Here is an 18189-nt window from a genome sequence, read left to right as displayed (position 1 = left end):
GATTCCAAGCCCACTATCTCGATGAATTATTTATATGAGAATAATGAAGTATCTCGTTATGAAGCAAATTGGAAGCTATTATCCCTCCCATTCATGCTTTTCCTCAGTAAAGTAAGTCTACATGTGCCATTTGTCGACTGGAATTAGATCAATACCTTAGGATGAAATTGCTCACATAATTTGTCTAATGACGATAACTCGAATCCCAAAAAGATGACATTTGCAGTCGAATCACAAGTGCATAATATAATTCAAAAGATGTCTATGATCGACCACACAAGCCAACCTCCCCCAACATGAATGCTGCGGGTTACTACAATCGAAGATCGCGATCAATGATCCTCGCGGCTGCCAGACATTTCTCGTCGTGGAAGCGGGGTGCAATCACCTGGATCGCGCAGGGAGCACCATCGACTGCGTCGGGGTGATCTAGATGATCATGTTAGTTGGATTGCTTGTTCTCATAAAGCGATCATGTCATGTCTTTCCAACTGCCTAGTTTTTTTTTTTTTTTTTTTATCCACATGCACAACAACCACATAAGAAACAGAGAGTCGGGAGAGAGAAGGGGTGGGGGGAGAGGGGTTAGGGGAGGACTCACAACTAGGCTGCACCCCATCGTCAACCATCATCGGTTCAGGATCCAGATCCTTTGACGCTTTGCCGTAGGGAATCATACAGGCAGGGTACTGATTATCCCCCATTGAATCCAGTATCGTCAGCATTCCCCCTCTCACTTAAGATGTCCAGTCACTGCTCCTTCGCATGGAAGAAGCGCTGGGAAGGGGAGAAGAGGTAGTACTACTTACGTCCACCAAGTTCCACACAACCGTATACGGCGGCCAACCAAAAGTATCCCACTCCACGGCCGTGTTCTGGGCCCCCGGGGCGAGCACCACGTCCAAGTCGAAAGTCACAAACGTCTCGCGCCAGGCATCGCTGTACTTCTGCCGCTCTTTGTGGAGATCATCGATCAGGGTGAAGGTGGGGACGGTCTCACCCATTGAAACCGGCAGGGGCCCTGTGAACATGGGCGAGCTCGCTTTGGTGACGGAGGGAACCGGGGGTTCGCCGCTTGGAGAGATGTGGTCTGTGTGGGGGCCGTAGATGAAGTATTGGAAGGCGAGGCGGTTGGCGTGGGCAAGGTCGGTTGCGAGGGAGAGCGAGGGGGAAGTGGTGGTGGTGGTGTTGGTGCGGTTGTCTGGAGTTAGATATACTATGCGGTGGCCTTTTTGCTTCAAGGCGTCTACTGCCTTGTTCAAGGCTCGTGCCACTGGGGGATGGAGTGGGAAGTGTGCGCATTCTCCTAGTACGCCGATTGTGAGCAGCTGCCGCGGCTGGCTTAGGGCTAAGGATCGGGACCATGGGGCTGCTGTGGCGGCACAGTCATAGCGCCAGGGAGATGCGTCGAGGATCGTAGACACGAAGAGCTCCAGATCGTCGAGGGATTGAGCGAGCGGGCCTGCGGAGGGAACGATGCCGGGCACGCCCTCCATGACGCCGCTGGTCTGGCCCGAGAAGGGAATGCGGTTGGTGGTGGGCTTGAAGCCGTAGACGCCGCAGCAGAGGGCGGGGATACGGATGGAGCCGGCGATGTCGGTGCCCACGCCGAGGATGGAGCCTCGGAGGGCGACGAGCGCGCCTTCGCCGCCTGTCGAGCCGCCGGCTGTGAGGGTTGTGTTGTGCGGGTTGAGCGTGCGGCCGTAGATGTTGTTGTCTGAGTCGCCGGTCTGGGTATCTCGTTTAGTAGTTGTTCAAGCTCCTCTCAGCGTGCAGCTTCAAAAGAAGGACAGAGAGGTCTCACCATCATAGTCTGCGGCACATTCGTCTTCACATATAAGACCGCCCCCAGATCCAGCAACATCTGCACCAAAGCGGCATTCTTTTTCGCGGGACCATGCGCCAGAAACGACACATATCCCACGCTGGTGTCCACGCCTTCCACACAGAAACTATCCTTGAGGCTAATCGGCAGCCCATGCAGCGGACCCACGACCCTCCCTTCGCGCTTCAGGTAGTCATCCAAGTACTGGGCTCGCTCGATCGCTCGATCAAAGAAGTGCTCTGTCAGACAGGATGTCTGTCATGCCACTTCACATTAGTGGCCATACATCGTTGGTTACTAGCTCCATGACTCTAGTGAGATTGACTAACCAATTGCTGTGCAACGGCAGCCCGCTTACAGAACGCGGTGGTGACGGCCAAGGAGCTGACATCACCCCAGGCGAGTCGTTGAAGCAATTGACCGGCGGTGTAGTTCTCGGTGAGGTCGAGTTCCTCGGGGGTGAGGATGTTGCTTTTGGCGATGGCGTCGAAGGCCAGGAGGTGGCCGTTGGTAGGAAGAGAGGCGCGGAAGGAGTCGCTCAATCGCCAGGCGGAGGGGATTTGGGAGTGGAGCTGCTTGCGTTTCTGCGCGACGATGAGGCGCCAGTCTTGGGGGTCTTCGAGGTTTGTGACTGTCATGTTTGAAGATTCGATTTGTAGTTGCAGAGTAAGATAATCCGGAAGAGTGAGGGAGTGTGAGTCTAGCAGAAGCCCCAAGTGGGGGTTTAAATACTTGACTCGCATGGAGGGAGCTTACAGTATAGAGGAAGTTCGCGCGTCCACTTGCCCGTTTGGGATGCCTCGGTTTGATTCCAATAGCTTATCGCTGCTGAAGGGAAACATGGGTTAGGAGGTAATCTACCAGTCTCAATAAACACATCCAAATCGATCACATACGAACGATCATCCAACATCTATACCAACGGATCACCTCCCCACAGGCCTCATCATCACATCCTCCGGCTTCACCCCCTCAAAATTCGTCAAATAATACGCATCAATCACAATCCGATCCTCCACGCAAGTCATCACCCCCACACAGACCAACCCATTCAACCAATTATACCTCCCAGGCCCAGCCTCGATCCGCAGATGCGAAAAGAACTCCACATCGTCCTGGGAGACCGTCAATGGCGGCCGAGACAGCGGATCCTCCGCAACCTGTCGCGCATAGGCCGTGCCCGGACCCGGGCGGTAGAGTCCGTGGGCCTGGATATACAGATAGTGGCCGTCGTCGGTCTTGGCTGTGTACCGCGCGTCAAGCGCGATGGACTGCGAGAGTCATAGATCAGACTCGACGTGGTTGACGATAGGACCAGGAAGCAACGACTAGATGTTGTAAGTACTCACATGCGTGCCCTCAATCATCGTCGACCAGTCGGCGCCTCCGTGCGGCAGGACGGTGCCTGACAGCTCCGGGCCCTTGAAGGTGCCCCCGGAGATGTTAGCGATACTGCGGAAGACGCCCGCGCCATGTGGGGAGCCGAGATTGATTTCCTCCTTGTGGATGTCACATTCGAGACGGTAGAGGTAGGTCAAGCCCGGGCGACGCATGGGGGGAGTGGCGGGGTAGAAGGCGTTGCCGGGGGAGTCGTTCGGGACTGTTGTTGTTGCGCTCATCTTGGTGGTCTGAAGCAATTGTTCGGAGATGTTGTTCGAGGAGCAATTGACCGAGGCAATGCCATGATTTATCTGCTGGGCGGCTTGTCGTTGCGACAATGAGAGAAGAAGCTGGACGCGATTGATTCGGCCCCCCGGAAAGTCTTATCGCTGTAGCCCCGATGCGGCAGGTCGACCCCCCGTGGCTGTTATCTTGAACTATCGACTCAACATTCATCATTTCGGCACGCGAGGAACCCGAAGAGGACATGAGATGGTGATATCTTCGTCAGTCCAGACCGCTGTGAAAAGGATGGCATGACAATCGTAGCGCTCCTATTAGCCAGATACGCCGGTCTCCGAACTCGCCTTCCGACAGAGTACGACTAAGTTACATGAACCTAAATATTTAGCTTCATCGTCGGAGCCCCATTGATAGAATCCACTCAATTACGATTCCCCGCAGAAACTCGATCATGGCCTTCGTTCAAGCCACCTTCTCCGACCCTCGAGTCCCCGACCGAGACCGAGTCGCAGCGCTCAACCGCGCCTTCGCCGACCCTGGGATCCCAGCACCGCAAGGCACGCCCTCCTTCTGGCTCCGAAACCCCCATTCCTCCTTCCAGATACAGTCGTCCAGCCTCCCAGTTGAAGCAGACATCGTAATCATCGGCTCCGGAATCACTGGCGCCTCCATCGCGCGTACCCTCTTAACCCACGCGTCTACCAACCGCGACCAAAAAGAGACAGCAGCAGCAGCAGCAGCAGCACAGCCCTCGATCCTCATCCTCGACGGCCGTGACATCTGCCACGGCGCAACCGGCCGCAATGGTGGACACATCCTTGAGACAGCCGAGGAGTTCGCCTACTTTGAAGAGACATACGGCGTGGAGGCGGCCATCCGCACGATGCGGTTCCGACTTGCGCATTTAGCCGAGCTACTGCAAGTGGCTGAGGAATACGGGCTGAGCGAGGTCGCGCAGGCACGGAGGGTGCAATTCCTGAGCGTATATTTCGATGAAGCGAGGTGGGCGGAGACGGTGCGGTCCGTTCGGCGATTGAAGGAGTGTATGCCTGCTGAGACGAAGGAGTGGATGGTTTATGGGAAGGGGGAGATTTCCGAGGTTGGTTGTGCCCGAATCCAAGCCAGAAGACCTTTGGATCTTGATCTTTTTTCACTTTCCAAGACCATCTTGCAGCCCCAACCATACTGCATTCTCTAACCACCGCCCCTGCATCAGGACTTCCACCTTTCCCCCACAGCTTGCGGGCTCATCACCGGCCCTGCAGGTGCCCTCTGGCCCTACCGCTTCGTAACCGGCCTCCTCGCCAAACTCCGCGACCAGTACCCCGACACCCTCCGCATAGAAAGCCGAACACCCGTCACGGCCATCACCGAGAACACCGGTAACTTTCGATACGCAGTCACCACCCCGCGAGGCTCAGTCCGCGCCCGTCATGTCATCCACTGCACGAACGCCCACGTCGGACACCTCGTGCCGGGGCTACGCGGCCGCATCTACCCCATTCAGGGGACGATGACGGCGCAGGACCCCCCGCGTGGGTTACCGCCGCAGGGCACCAGACATTCTTGGCTGTTTAATTATGAGTATGGGTTTGATTATTTGACGCAGTTGCCTGAGGCCTCGTGGGGGGGCGAAGTGACTGCGACTGCCACTGCAGCCGCCACTGCGAACAAGATGATGCTGGGCGGGGGGTTTGGGCAGCATGTGGACCGTGGGGTTTGGGCTTTGGGTGTTGCTCGGGATGATGGTGTTGTTCCGGGGTATACGGTGGAGCATTTGAGAGGGACGCTGGGGAAGGTATTCGCTGAGAAGAAGCGGAAGGAGGGTGGGGATGCTGATGGCCAGGGTCTCGAGATGGCGTGGACGGGCAATATGGGCTTCAGCGCGGATGGGTATCCGTGGATTGGGAAGCTCCCTTCCTCTGCGACAGAACGGGGGAACTCTCGAGATGACAAGGATCATGGGCATGGGGCAGAGTGGCTATCTTGTGCGTTCTCCGGGGAGGGGATGGTGCAGGCTTGGTTGTGTGGCAAGGCAGTGGGGATGATGGTGTTGGCGCATGAGGGTCGATTGGCCGGGGAGGAGCTGGATCTCTCGTGGGTGCCGGAGCAGATGTTTGTGAGCGAGGAGCGCATGCGGAGGTCGGTGCTGGCGCGGGTGATTCCTGATCAGCGGGCGTCTCAGCTCTAGGCAGTATACAGTAGTCACCTGTGTGTAGGTAGCTATTTGTCAGTCATTCGAGGGTAGAAGCTACAAGAAATAGTAAGCCATGCTCTCTTCTCGACCCCAGAGCAACTGCACACTGCAGTGCAATTATCCACTGACTAGTCCTACAACACCAAATACTGAAGGAGTACGAGTATGATATTTTCACTTGGTATTCAAACAAGCTAGAGCAACATGCAACATGCAAACATGCAACATGACAAAATAGCAACAGGTCATAACTCGCCGTTCTAATTCAGAACGACTGCCCGCAGCAATCTGCACCTTCTATCTCTAACCCCGCCAAAATCAAAGACTCCCCGTTCCCCCCTTTCGGATATTGTCATACTGAGACACGGGGTACTCGAGCTGATTCTCCGTGGGATCCAAAACCGCAGTGCCCCCGAGGCCATCGACGAACTTTTTAACCGGAATTGTGTTAGCAAACCCAGCACTCAGCACACCATAATCAAAGAAAAGAAAATAAGGGCAAGAAAGGGAAAAAAACTTACCGTGAGAATCAAGCTCTCCTGTCCCTTTCGATCCCCCGAAGTCTCCCAAAACATCCCCCCGCCGAGACACTTGTTCTTAATGTACGCGGTCTTCAGCTTGACGATTCCCGGCGTATCGTAGCTGATCATAATCTTACGCGCGGGATCGTACGAGAAACTCGCCCCGATGTCAGCAAGCTCAGTCACGCTGGCGCCCGGCTGCGGGAGCGCCTTGTAGTCCCAGACGCCGTTCTCGTAGCTGCCGCCGCCGACGCCGTTGAAGGGCTTGCCGGGGCCGTCGGTGTTGGCGAAGGAGCGGCCGTAGATGGGCATGCCGAGGTTGATTTTGGAGGGGGGCACGCCGGCGGCGATATACGCGGTGATCGCTTGGTCCGTGTTGTAGGGCGTGGAGCCGGGATCGTTGGACGCAGGGTACAAATTGGCGGCGTGGCCGGCGAGGGTGTCCCAGCTTCCTGCATAGTCGTAGGCCATGAGGTTCCAGAAGTCGAGATGGGTGTCCATGCTGGCCAAGTGGAGGGTGTTGTATTTGGATGGGCCTGAGTGCGGGGGTGGGGAGGGATTTCATTGTCAGTGGTTTGTTCTGGTCAGGGTGCTTATCGATGTGAAAGGAGGGGGACTAAGAGCTCACCGGCTGGGGAAGCCACGCTTAGAAGAAAGTGTTTTGCCTTCGCGTGTTCGCGGCCATACTTGTCAAGTTCCTTTATAGGGTGTCAGTCGTGTGTCACCTATTGCCAACAAAAGAATAAAGGCAGAAACATACCTGGCGAGTCTCTCGCAAGAGTGCAACCATATCATTCGCCTGGGAATCACTGGCAGGATACTGCGCAAAGTGGATCATTAGTATTGTAGCTCCCACAGCATCTCTAGACACCGAAGAGCACCAATGGAAAAAACATACCTCCCAATCAATATCCAGCCCATCGAACCCCATATCCCCCATCAACTTGACCGCAGTCGACGCAAACCTCTTCCGCCCTTGATCAGTGCTAGCCGGCGTCGCAAAGTTAGGCGAGTACGTCCACCCGCCGATCGACAGCATGACCTTCATGCGACGGTTCTTCTTCTTCAGGAGGAAAAGCTGCTTGATACATCCGTAGGCGTTGTTGCCGACATCGTTCCACGAGTCGCCCGGGTAGTGCTTCTGCACGTCAGACCACGAATCGGTGAGATAGACCTCTCCGTCAGCGCGGATGTTGGCAAAAGCGTAAAGGACGTGAGTGAGACTCTCAGCTGGGATGTCTTGGGGATTGTAGGCTCTGGCATAGATGGCCTGTTCACTTTCAGTCAGGCATCGTGATCGCGTGGTAGAAGGAAGTTGATTTGGAGAAGAAGTCTTATCTAGGAGGGGTCTTACCCAGTTCACGAAGTAGGCAACCGACTTGTAGTTCGGGGTCTCGGAGCAGTTGGCAGGCTTGGGGGGCGGGTTAACATGACGATGCATATGATGGCCTCGATGGCCTAGCGACAGATGTGATGAAGGTCCAGGGGGAAGGGCGATGCCAACAATCATCAGCCCAGCCAGGATGAGTAGATAAGGAATGACGAATCGCATCGCGATCAAAGGAGTGGACGATAATGTAGTTGAAGTAGTCTGGAAAAATGAGTGTGGGGGAATAGATACTCCGTTAACAAATGAAGGACACAAATGAATGAGGCGTACAGGTCAAGTCAAGGAGAGAAGAAGTTTGATATTCGAAAGACGGAGAGGGAGAAGGGAGAAAAAGAGAGCGAGGGAGAGTGACGAAGACGATGACACAGAGGTTGAAATCTCTGACCGCATTATATAGTCACCTTCACCTTCAGACTCATCCTCAACCCAACTTCAAGTATTTTCCTTTCAAGGTAGTGAATATGCTCAGCCCAATCGCAGTGAAATCAAACTTGCATGCAGATTGTTACACCTACACCGTTTGATATCTGTGAATCATGCATCATCCTACCCACCCAGACATGCATCTGTCACAGAGTCGGTCCACCCCCTGCGTGCCCCATGACGAATCGAGACCACAGTCTCTAATCACAACCTGATCCCCAAGGAGGTAGATTCACGGGAAAGAGACATCTAGACTGTCTCACAGGGCTGACTCGGCCTCAATTCTGCCTCGATCTCCCGGAGATTAACCCCAGCCGATGCAGGTTATTAAACTGATCCGGCTGAGACGAGTCGCATGATGTAATGATGCCGTGAGAAGCAAATATCAGGCAAAGCCGAGAAAGCTTGCCGTGGCTGCGTGGATGTATCATGCGCTTCAAGCAAGAGTCACCGCTGATGGGGTGGAGGGGCTTGTACGACCTCCTCCTGGCCAGCGGGGACATCGATGGGAATAGCCTCAGTCGTGGCCTCAAACAGGCAATTAACCCCCAAGTCCGCCCCGTCGGCCAGGGGCATGTGCTCCCAGTCGCTCCAAGAGCCCTCACCGCTCCAGCCATGCACCAAGAAAGTACTATCAATATGTGAAGCAGAACTTGTAGCAGATCAAGAGAAACCCATTGGGTATAAGTGTCTATCTAGTCATTATAGTATTGTATTAACTAAGCTACCTAAAAATGTGCCATCCCGATAAAACCAAACGAGATTCAAACTTTTCCAGTCGTAAGTAGTAAATCACATAAAGCAGTTGGGTATATTGCGACGGAAAATAAACATTGGTAACGCCCTTTGACCAGGGCCTCAAGTTCACTGAAGATCAAATCGCCTGCACATTAGCAGGCCGTTCTCATTCCCCTGGGGTTCGCTGTGGTCGAAGGGGGCAGAATCCGTGTCCGATCTGGAAGTAGATTGGCAGTACGCACGGCCGTGTACTCGGGAGGTGTAACGTCAGGCTCCGAGATCCAACGGGGTGCGATACTGCGCGGACTGAAGAACTCGGAATTCACCTCCTCCTGCGTGATCTCAATCACGATATTCTTTGTTCGAGCATCAGCTTGCGGCTGACAGGTCAGCTGGATGGGGATCTTGAGGGATGTCGTCGGAGTCAAGATGTTGGCGTTCGGGGTGTGGTAAGAGAGACTGAGCTCCAGACTGTAGATGCGAGCAACAAGGCAGGAGTGGAAGGTGGGCACAAAAGTTTTCGATCTGGGCAACGTGACTGGTACGACCACTGAAGCTGTGTAGAAGGTGTTTCCGGAGAACGAAGCAGACGGTCCCGGAAGAGACTCCGTCGAGGAAGTCGACTGCATGGAGTCACGGCGGGGGGCGTCTGCGCTCGTGTGCTTGGTCCATTGCGCTGAGGCTACACACATAGTTGAGAGTGGTACAGCTTCTGTGAACATTCCTCGGCCGACCTGCGCCCACGTTTGGATGGCGGCGGTCGAAGGGAAGTCGCCCCACGGCTCCGCACTATAGAAAGTCGTCGCCCGCAGTCGACTCCACACTGTTCCCAGACGTGGAGGTTCTTCATTTCCAAGCGGGTCAAATCGAAGATGCACGGTTGCCACAGTGCTCACGACGCTTGTAGCGTCATTGCTGGTGGGGTTCAACTGGATTGGTTTCGGCTGCGACGCAGTGACTACAATGCGGCCCTGCTTGCCCCTCATGAAGCCACGCTTGACGTCTTTCTCCTTGCGCATGCAGTACAAAGTCTCCTCGTCTGAAATGTTGAGGGGAGGCTCTTCCTCCACGGCAGGAATAACCCGAACTTTCTTCCCAATAGAGGCAAGGGTACCGATGGAGCCGTCCTGTCCGACGGAGTTTCTCTGCAGCGTGGCGCGAACGATATACGAAATCCGGCACATATCAGGAGTCAGGTCGTCCAGAAGCGTCTTGCCATCGCTGGCCAGCATCGGGTCACCGAAGGTAGGCGGGAGCATTGTGTGCGAACGTTCGACATGGAGATTGTTCTTCCGGTGGCTGCAAATATGGGGCAGCAGGCGCTCCGGTACCACGAAGACAAACGGGAATTCATAGCTGCGCCCAGACTCGAGGATGCGTGGGGTAGGATACGCTGTGTCATCGATGGGCTGTCGAAGTCGTAGAAAGGTTTGATACGCGCCTGTCCTGCCAGGCATCGATTGTCGCTCAACTGAGGTTCGTGAGGTGCCTATACCGATCAGTAAATCCATGGTTGTCCCCGCGTGGTCTCCGCCATACCTTCGAAGGTAATCTCCAGCTCATCGAAACGCGTATCATGATCCACGGTAATTGTCACCACTCCCTTGATTGTGTCTCCGGTGGTGTAAACATTGACCAAGCCATCACGCTGACCTTCCAGATCGATGTTGACCTTGGGGCGAGAGCGCACCGTAAAGCGCCCGAGGGAGCTAGAGGTCCGTGACAGACTCGAGGAACTCGTCATTGCTGGGGTGTCGGCAGTCAATCGAACTTGCGATCGCTAAACACGACCAAGAACTATCCAAAAGCTTGCTGAAATGATGAGCAAATGGTAGGTGAGGAACCACTGCAGGACAGCTTGGCCGAGTGTTCTGTGTTGATCGCCCGAAGTATAAGTAGATCGGTTCAGAGAAACAAGAAACAAATAACACCGGCAACCGATGCGAGACGCAGGGACTTTGTATTCCCCGATCTTAGTGTCAATGGTGACACAATCAAGAATGGATAGAAAGTTCTGATAGAAACCCACCCCCTTAGATCCCCCAGAGCATATATGAATGAAATTCCGGAGAGGAAAAGGGCAAGTATGTAGGGATGGATGGATGGATGGACGCCGATGAGGTGACGGGAAAGCAGTTGCAATTGAGTAATAGAAAAGGCACAGTGGAGTCGATCAATCCACTTTCCACATCAACTTTCTCAATGGATGTCCGTTGCTTTCCGTTAACTTCTGATACTATCAGAGTATAGTTGTATGATATTTTCTGAGTGAAGAATGGACAATAAAAAAAGGTTCCTTGCAGGTCTGCTGGTGCTTTAATAGGACCCCTCCCTCAAGTATTCCGTACAGAACATCCATCCATCTTCTCATTTCTTTTGACCCATCAAAATGAGTCACGCAGTTTTTGCTGAATGATAATGCCAAGAAACGAGGCACGAACATCAAGGGAGATGCACGTGTGATCTATTGTTATTTTTTTGTTCAGAACATTTTCTCCCAATACTTTCCCTTCTGGATTAGCGTACCCCATATTAGCTTCGCATGAGGAATGGACCCTCCACTCCTGTTTTCGCGCCCTTCGCTGACATCGCTTGGAACCACCATTCAGGATAAGCGTCGCGCCCTACGGTTCAAAGACGAGCACACGCCCTTTTGTATCTCGTACAGCAAGAAAGCATACTCTGATGGTTTGGTTGATGGTGTATGTCCGCGGAAAAACGTCCGAGTCGGCAATACAATGACGCAGGTAGCCTATTCATGGGTCTCATCCTAGTGTTCTGGACCCTTTGATATACATCGCCTTTCTTTCGGTTCCCTTTGTCTTTTCATTCAACAACACTTCGTAACAACTGAATGATGTGATTTGAGATGCTTGAACACCAAAACCCCGTGATGGTGTTTTTTACACTTCAGCCTCCACCCCCCCCTTCCCCTCTTCTCCCGGCGCTATTATCGGCTATCTGCTGCCCCGTGTCATTCGTCTTTTAAAACGATGGTTCGACCGCTTTGTTTGGGTGTGCGTGTGCGTACGTGGGTGTGCTTGAACACGAAACTCAGATGCCGGTAACCATTGTCATTGACGTCCAGGATTATTAATCACGAACTCCCAGCGGTCTGGGACTGGGTCGCTGAGTGCTCTGGAAGCTTGAGCGCAATCACGAGGGAACCGACACTCGGGATTTGCTCATTACCCTGATTTGACCAGAGAGAGAAAAGAGATGGATGCTGTGCCGTAGGAGTTTAAGCCCAAACTGGGGCTGTTTCCGCAAACCAAAGCTGGAGTCAAAGAAGAGTCATCCCGCCGTTATCGCTTGCCGCTGACGTCCTGCGCCCTTCACGAATTCGATACTCTCTGTATGGAGTACTCCACGTTTTCGGCAAACCCACACACCTTCACGCCCTTGCAATGAAATGCACAAAAGCCACAAGGGCGTTGTTCGCTTGATCTGTTGCCGATGACGGAGCATCAATGCGGTCTCATTGGTGGCCTCTGCCGGCTCAGGCTTTTCCTGAACGAGAAGGAAAAGAGAGAAATTGAAGGGAATTGAATGGATGGAATTCTGCCCCCATCTCGTTTTGGACTACACATCCTGAGAAGATGTCAACGGGTCTGACAACATCCCATGGCAGCAATTGCACCATTTCCTATAGAGTGAGATCGGACCACTGGCGATATCTGACATTAAGTTATACTATGCTTTTGCTGTTATGTTGTCCGGACCCAGACGAAGGTAACCGCCCCGGAGATCCCAGGCCCACTCGTCCAGAACCTCCCCCCTCGGTCGCTCCATTTCTATCCGCCCATAACCGAGATCTCAAGCACGTCTTCTCTGCTTCTCTTCCCTGGCGGACAGAACAGGGATCTTCTTTTCCGCTCACGCCCAGCCCCCTCGCAGGTTTCCCGACCAAAATCACTCGCATACTGTCGGCCCGGTCAACTTCCCCGGCCCTGTTGGGCGGCCAGTTCCCGATACCGATGCGCTTTGGCTCGTCGGAATCGCTTCCCGTAGATGATCATGACCACTAGCATCAGATTCACTCCGAGACTAATAAAGCCAACAGTGATGAACATGTTGGTGAGTCCCGAGGTCTCCATCCATGGACTGATGGCGAACGGGACACCAATGCTGAAGACATTGCGCATAAAGGCCACCCCTGTGAAGGCATCTCCCGTGAGCTAGACCGTCAGTCAGCACACATCTTTTCGTCATCATGGGGAATTGCCATACCAACACATGGCTGTCAATGACCAGGGTCAGGCACGCATCGCTGATACTGCCCAGACCAAAGCCGAAGAGCGCCCCACCAATGCTGGGGTAGATCCAGTGCATACCCTGAGGGACCACAAGTCAGCAGGAGAAGCTGGTTTCATTCCGGCCTGAAACAGGTCACTCACTCGGTCCAGCGTCACTCCGAACATTATCAGACCACCACATAATGCGATCGCTGGGATGTGAAGGATATAGAGTCGCATCTCTGGCTCAAAATAGCCTTTGTTGCGTCGAGCAAAGTATCGAAGGGATCGGTCGCCAAGGTACCCCCCATAGAACGATCCGATCAGGTTCCCAATGAAAGGACCGACACTCATAAAACCAATCTGTTCTGGACTGAAGAGGTAAGGTGGAAGAGGGAGGACAAGAGAAAGAACACTGGACATGATTGTGAGCCACATAACCCCACACGCATACTGAAGACCACAGCACAACACGGCAGGGAAAGTAAATAGTATCTCAAAAGGACGATAGTAATAGGGCCAGATCGACTCTGAGGTGTATGTCATGAGGGCTAGTCTCTGACGCCAGCTGTTCATTGGGATAGTGTCGTCGATCTCAACACGCTCAGCACTGGAAGCCTCGGTCGAAGGACTCAGGTCTTCCGTTATGGCAGACTTGCTATCCCTCTTGGTGCTAGAGAGAACGTCGACTTGGGGTTCGTTGACATTCTCGTGCTGTTCATCCACGCCGTCTATCACCACCGTGTACTTGGTCTCTTCGTAGAAGACAACAAACAGCAGGAACATGACGGCGGTGCATATGCCGAGAGTGCGGTACGACATCCTCCACCCTTGGCGTGTCGCCTGCACTCCGGCAGCCATAGGAGTCAAGAAGCTCTACCAGAAATCAGCTGAAAAGCCTAGAGATCAGACACGGAAGTGCACTGCTCACACCAATCATCATCATTGTCATGTATAGGGCATTCATTGTACCGCGGTGATGCACATAGAAGACATCCGCTATCTACTGACGTTAGCACAGCAAATCATCGAGACTAGCATATACTCACAGTGATCTGAACAATAGCCTCATTGGTCGCACCTGCCAAGCCTTGGATGAGGTTTGTGATGTAGAGTTCCGTGAGAGTTTTGATCTCTGCCGTCCAGAAGGCAGTTACCAGCATGAGCGCAGTGGAGATCAAATAGATAGGCCGACGCCCGTATTTCTTCGCCAGCGGAATGAACATGACGCAACCCACAGACAGGCCCACAGAGTTGACCGACATGGCTCGATTGAGCTGGGTATATGTGACGTCCAAGTCCACCACCATCAATTGCCAGAAAATGTACTGGATCGAGAGCCTGCAGATGAACAATGTCAACCCATGATCCTCAATGCGATATCAGTAGCGATGCCAACTCACGCAGTGAAAATGAGGCATGTCACTGCTAGCACTAATGTGAAGTTGACGGCCTTGCGTGCAGTGCTCCAATTCTGTTTTGTTCCAGCTTTGTTCAGTGTGTGTACTATGCTTGGTGGAGGGGGCATGCTACCAAGGGTTCGTTTGGGTCGCTTGAGGGGACCGGGCTGAGGAGGATCACTTGTTGACCCTGACTCTCATCTTCGTGCTCTGTACATACTATTAGTGTTTTGAAATATTATCATAGTGAAATAGGCGGCTTACCTTTGACGAAGAAGAAAGTTCCTGGTGGTAAGTCATCTGCAGACTGGTCTTGGAATGTTGAGCCGTGGCCTGCCATCAATGTTCGCCTTCAGAGTAGGTTCAATGGAAAATATAGTAAAGAGACGAGAGATTTCATCTGCAAGCTTTCAGAACCAGACACGAAGCATTCCCATCGGTCTGATATATAGTCCCTTGCGCACGCTCAACCTTCGTGGCGTGAGGAGTTCCACGGCATGCTCTTCAACCGTGACTCGCTAGGGAGCCATAAATTCTATCATCATGGACGATAGCGATGCGGATCACGAGTGCAGTACGAACCAGCATAAAACGCGGGGAACTTCATATACTGGATCAGACACTAATAGATAAGGAGCCGCTTCAGTATCCCGCCATTCTCAACACAGGGTTGGGGAGAGGTTGATGGAGTCGCTCATGAGAAAAGGTAGAGTGGCTCGAGGGGTCGACCTGCCAACAAGGGAATAGCCTCCGGCCACTAAGTATGGAGGCGTTTTTGAGCAGGAGCAGTCTAGTAGATATCGAACTTTGAGACTTTTCTCATTTGTTCATCGCCCCGAGTGCATAGTCATGCATTTGCACGCTCAACCCCTCTCTGTGCTGCAAGAGGCGATGATTGAAAGCCAGACCCAGAGAGGAAGGTAGACACATTGCCACAAATTTCGATATGCGATTAGGTGGTTGATCTGTCTGGCAGAGCAACTTGTAACATTGGCTATCTATAGGTCGGAAACAATTCTATCCTTGCCATGAACTGATAAAGAGCCAGTTCTGTTGCAGCAAGTCCAGTCATGTTCGCGTCATTATCGGCAGACCTCTGGTCATCAACACCCGAGCAAGATGGCTTCGGCTTCCCGGCTAGAACTTTTCCGAGTCCATGATGGTTTGAAAACCTCTCACATGCCTGCAGCTTGATCTAAGGTGACCTTTTGGACTTTGATAGATCCTCGTTCCATCAGCGCAGTTGCCCATACTATCAGCCTTTCTTTTTCGAACGACCCCCTCATCAGATGGCTGCGGCCTGCGGCTACCCCTTGGATGAGGCAACAACCGGATACCTTCCGTTGGCAATACCGTCGGGTACAACGATCCATAACTGAGGGGCTTGTCTTTAAGTCGACTCCGATTTTCCAACTTGCACATGTATTTCCATCAAGGCAACAGCTGTTGAACGATCCAGCCTTGATGAAAGAGAAATCGGACACAGATGATCATGAGGATGCAGGTGTAGCTATGATATTATATCCTCCTGCCGGGCAATCCAAATGGACAATCAGAAGAGTTTTTCTCGCCGTGAAAGTGTGGATATTGGATCTGGTCAGCCCAGTCACAGACGACGGGGCAAGCATGAAGGTTGAAACGTGCCCTGTCCTTCGTTGACGACACACAAGTGCTGATCATGGTGATCGCTAACACGAATGTATCGCAGCGCGTGGAAATCCTCATGGACTCGCATGAAACGTCGCTCCAGTCTGTTGAGAAAAGGTATGGTGTCAATGATCCGTGGTATCTTGAAGTACTGGCAGTCCATCCTTCTCTTCAAGGTCGAGGGCTAGGTGGCAAAGCCATACAATGGGTCCTGGATTATATTCAAGGATCTCCGGTATTTTTGGAGTGTACGGCGGAGCAGAACGTCACGTTTTATGAAAGGCTAGGCTTTGAGCTCGTCGAGGAAGTTGATCTGATTGATAAAGAAGATGCTGTCAAAGTCTGGCTCATGTTTCGACCGGCAAAAAAGACTTAGTGCCCAAGCTTGGTCATTCTGTATGCTGCTGATCAATACAACGCAATCTCTAGTCCTCGCATATAAGCAAGTTCATGTATACTGGTTCGCTCGGGATCAGATTTCCACCATTCCTCGAGAATGTCCAGAAGAATTTCTAAGAGCCGATCATTCCCAGGCGGCTCATGAAGGTTGTCACCCCAGCTCCTCATCAGAGTTTTCAATGACGGCCTTTCATTCATGACGCGAGACTCCAACGAAGCAACCGCCATAGGGTAAAAGATTGCATTCAGGAGCAAAGTGCCCGTACCTTCAGGCTCTTTTGCTGCTCTGAATATCGCATCCAAATTACTGAAGATACGCAGCACAAGCACCTCCGTAATAGGGAGTTTTTTAGTCTGCGACTTGCTCGGTTGGAATACGGCGATATTATCAGAATGGTGTAAGTGACGATTTCTGACAGCTAGAATGCCGGCCAACCTGTAGGCTTCCCACAGTTGACATTGTAGCAATGTTCCCGAAGCACCAGGCCAATTCCAAAAATCTTCTTCGGTGACTTCTGATGTGCCTATACAGGAGAAGATATCCAGCAAAGATCTTGGAAGCCCGCTCACTACCTCGACTTCATGACCAAGTTCTGACTCTATTGGAGTTGGATCTTTGCGTTCCCGGCAGTGAATTTTCCAGAAACCAAGGCATGGATTCTGGCGACCAATTGCAAAAGTAGGGAGATCCATCACGCCCATCACTTCGAAGAGATGTGACCGAAACGTACTATTCTCAGATCGAAGGTCTCGAAATTCGTGCGACTGAATGATACTGTACATGCCTCGGAGGTGCATCGTCCAAGGAGTACCACGTAGTACCTATTCAAATGATTATTATGGTTGTGAAGCAACGCAGAGGATTCAAGAGGAAATTAACGTACCCCAACGCTACATAAGAGAAGTCCAGCTGCGAGAGTACCATCCGGTAGATACGAGGTACTATGCGCCAATTCTGTTCGGAAATGATTCAAAGCTGCATCATAGTACTCGAAGAATTGAGGTCCGATGTCGTAGCATATCGATGCCTGTAGTGCCAGGGAGATGTAATATAATGCACTTGACTGCTGACATAGTACTGGTAAGTGGGCTGCCAGCAGATTGACGGGATCTTTGGCGGTTGTTGAGTGTAGAGTATTAACACCTGAAGTGAGGACTGTACCGCACTAGGATCTTAGTCCTTCCCATTGGTAGACAGTTGGTAATAGTCAGCAGTGACATACACATCTGGAACAGCCTTTCGTCTTCTCGGGATCGCCCTCGCCCTTCGACAGACGACGGCGAGGACGGGACAGAGGTCATATCAGTGCTCGTATCATACTCTGCTCCAAGGGTATTAGCGAGAGGCCAAGACATCGGTAGATGAGAAACATAGGGACGAGACCTGCAGCGGAACGATTTGTCTTCCCCACGTGAACGATATATGGCTCCTCCTGCTGCGTTCGGCGCCTCTCGCGACTCAAATCGCGCCGTCGGCCTTTGCGCCTTGGAGGCACGGAGGTTATAATTGGCTCTTCTGCGCCAGTGAAACGGCCTCGCGATGCAATCCCAGCTCCCCATCGCAGACGAACCTCATAACCCTCACATTGGAGGCCCCGCTGGATGCAAGATTGACAGCTAGGACGGGTCCCATCGCACTTGCGGCGTCGGCTTTTGCATGTCCAGCAGCCGTGATGGGAGCGCTGGCGAGGGGTCGACATTCCTGATCGGTGCTCACCAAGTGTCTGAATGTGAGATACTGGGGAACAGATCTAGGCAACCTTAAAGTAGAACGATTGTCCAAAGCTTCTC

General features: G+C 52.7%; 7 protein-coding genes across 7 annotated transcripts; 1 reads left to right on the top strand and 6 right to left on the bottom strand.

Moving 5' to 3' along the window:
- Positions 1–198: 198 nt before the first annotated feature.
- gmdB (general amidase GmdB) lies at positions 199–2497 on the bottom strand. The gene is made up of 5 exons (XM_025574662.1): positions 2155–2497; positions 1805–2080; positions 810–1730; positions 602–689; positions 199–429 (listed from the first exon to the last, which is right to left on the bottom strand). The coding sequence occupies exons 1-5, from the start codon at positions 2461–2463 to the stop codon at positions 314–316; spliced, it is 1710 nt and encodes a 569-aa protein (XP_025432913.1). The 5' UTR covers positions 2464–2497; the 3' UTR covers positions 199–313.
- A 127-nt stretch (positions 2498–2624) lies between these two features.
- BP01DRAFT_355333 (DUF3237 domain-containing protein) lies at positions 2625–3534 on the bottom strand. Its single transcript, XM_025574661.1, has 2 exons — positions 3175–3534; positions 2625–3096 (listed from the first exon to the last, which is right to left on the bottom strand). The coding sequence occupies exons 1-2, from the start codon at positions 3442–3444 to the stop codon at positions 2752–2754; spliced, it is 615 nt and encodes a 204-aa protein (XP_025432912.1). The 5' UTR covers positions 3445–3534; the 3' UTR covers positions 2625–2751.
- Positions 3535–3884: 350 nt separating this feature from the next.
- On the top strand, positions 3885–5691 carry BP01DRAFT_422310 (NAD(P)/FAD-dependent oxidoreductase). Its single transcript, XM_025579561.1, has 2 exons — positions 3885–4547; positions 4665–5691. The coding sequence occupies exons 1-2, from the start codon at positions 3900–3902 to the stop codon at positions 5637–5639; spliced, it is 1623 nt and encodes a 540-aa protein (XP_025432911.1). The 5' UTR covers positions 3885–3899; the 3' UTR covers positions 5640–5691.
- A 272-nt stretch (positions 5692–5963) lies between these two features.
- On the bottom strand, positions 5964–7607 carry BP01DRAFT_372794 (glycoside hydrolase family 18 protein; the record flags this gene model as incomplete). Its single annotated transcript, XM_025576756.1, has 6 exons — positions 5964–6074; positions 6167–6702; positions 6795–6864; positions 6927–6986; positions 7065–7436; positions 7521–7607. The coding sequence occupies 6 exons, from the start codon at positions 7605–7607 to the stop codon at positions 5964–5966; spliced, it is 1236 nt and encodes a 411-aa protein (XP_025432910.1).
- Positions 7608–8869: 1262 nt separating this feature from the next.
- On the bottom strand, positions 8870–10461 carry BP01DRAFT_381355 (arrestin (or S-antigen), N-terminal domain protein; the record flags this gene model as incomplete). The annotated part of the gene is made up of 2 exons (XM_025577298.1): positions 8870–10206; positions 10257–10461. 2 exons carry the CDS (start codon positions 10459–10461, stop codon positions 8870–8872), a joined length of 1542 nt encoding a protein of 513 aa, XP_025432909.1.
- A 1933-nt stretch (positions 10462–12394) lies between these two features.
- Positions 12395–15019, bottom strand: BP01DRAFT_355329 (putative MFS transporter). The gene is made up of 8 exons (XM_025574660.1): positions 14617–15019; positions 14486–14562; positions 14356–14426; positions 14002–14293; positions 13884–13955; positions 13115–13828; positions 12948–13052; positions 12395–12895 (listed from the first exon to the last, which is right to left on the bottom strand). Exons 1-8 carry the CDS (start codon positions 14690–14692, stop codon positions 12653–12655), a joined length of 1650 nt encoding a protein of 549 aa, XP_025432908.1. The 5' UTR covers positions 14693–15019; the 3' UTR covers positions 12395–12652.
- A 1388-nt stretch (positions 15020–16407) lies between these two features.
- BP01DRAFT_293242 (Zn(II)2Cys6 transcription factor) lies at positions 16408–18098 on the bottom strand (the record flags this gene model as incomplete). The annotated part of the gene is made up of 4 exons (XM_025571728.1): positions 16408–17220; positions 17283–17554; positions 17622–17720; positions 17783–18098. The coding sequence occupies 4 exons, from the start codon at positions 18096–18098 to the stop codon at positions 16408–16410; spliced, it is 1500 nt and encodes a 499-aa protein (XP_025432907.1).
- Between the last annotated feature and the right edge of the window lie 91 nt (positions 18099–18189).

Source organism: Aspergillus saccharolyticus (genome assembly GCF_003184585.1).
Source record: "Aspergillus saccharolyticus JOP 1030-1 unplaced genomic scaffold BP01scaffold_9, whole genome shotgun sequence".
NCBI lineage: Eukaryota > Fungi > Ascomycota > Eurotiomycetes > Eurotiales > Aspergillaceae > Aspergillus > Aspergillus saccharolyticus.
The sequence above is the reverse complement of the archived record's forward strand: the minus strand, read 5'-3'. Positions and strand labels throughout refer to the sequence as shown.

Excerpts from the sequence above, each read along its gene's own strand:
- BP01DRAFT_355333 (XM_025574661.1), bottom strand. The coding sequence starts at position 3,444 with ATGAGCGCAACAACAACAGTCCCGAACGACTCCCCCGGCAACGCCTTC. Across the intron at positions 3,097-3,174 it reads CGATGATTGAGGGCACGCAT|TCCATCGCGCTTGACGCGCG; the intron begins GTGAGTACTTAC and ends TGACTCTCGCAG.
- gmdB (XM_025574662.1), bottom strand. The coding sequence starts at position 2,463 with ATGACAGTCACAAACCTCGAAGACCCCCAAGACTGGCGCCTCATCGTC. Across the intron at positions 2,081-2,154 it reads CTGCCGTTGCACAGCAATTG|ACATCCTGTCTGACAGAGCA; the intron begins GTTAGTCAATCT and ends GTGGCATGACAG. Across the intron at positions 690-809 it reads TTGTGTGGAACTTGGTGGAC|TACCCTGCCTGTATGATTCC; the intron begins GTAAGTAGTACT and ends GGGGATAATCAG.
- BP01DRAFT_422310 (XM_025579561.1), top strand. The coding sequence starts at position 3,900 with ATGGCCTTCGTTCAAGCCACCTTCTCCGACCCTCGAGTCCCCGACCGA. Across the intron at positions 4,548-4,664 it reads GGAAGGGGGAGATTTCCGAG|GACTTCCACCTTTCCCCCAC; the intron begins GTTGGTTGTGCC and ends CCCCTGCATCAG.
- BP01DRAFT_355329 (XM_025574660.1), bottom strand. The coding sequence starts at position 14,692 with ATGGCAGGCCACGGCTCAACATTCCAAGACCAGTCTGCAGATGACTTA. Across the intron at positions 13,829-13,883 it reads TGACAATGATGATGATTGGT|AGCTTCTTGACTCCTATGGC; the intron begins GTGAGCAGTGCA and ends GATTTCTGGTAG. Across the intron at positions 13,053-13,114 it reads TCGGAGTGACGCTGGACCGA|GGTATGCACTGGATCTACCC; the intron begins GTGAGTGACCTG and ends GTGGTCCCTCAG.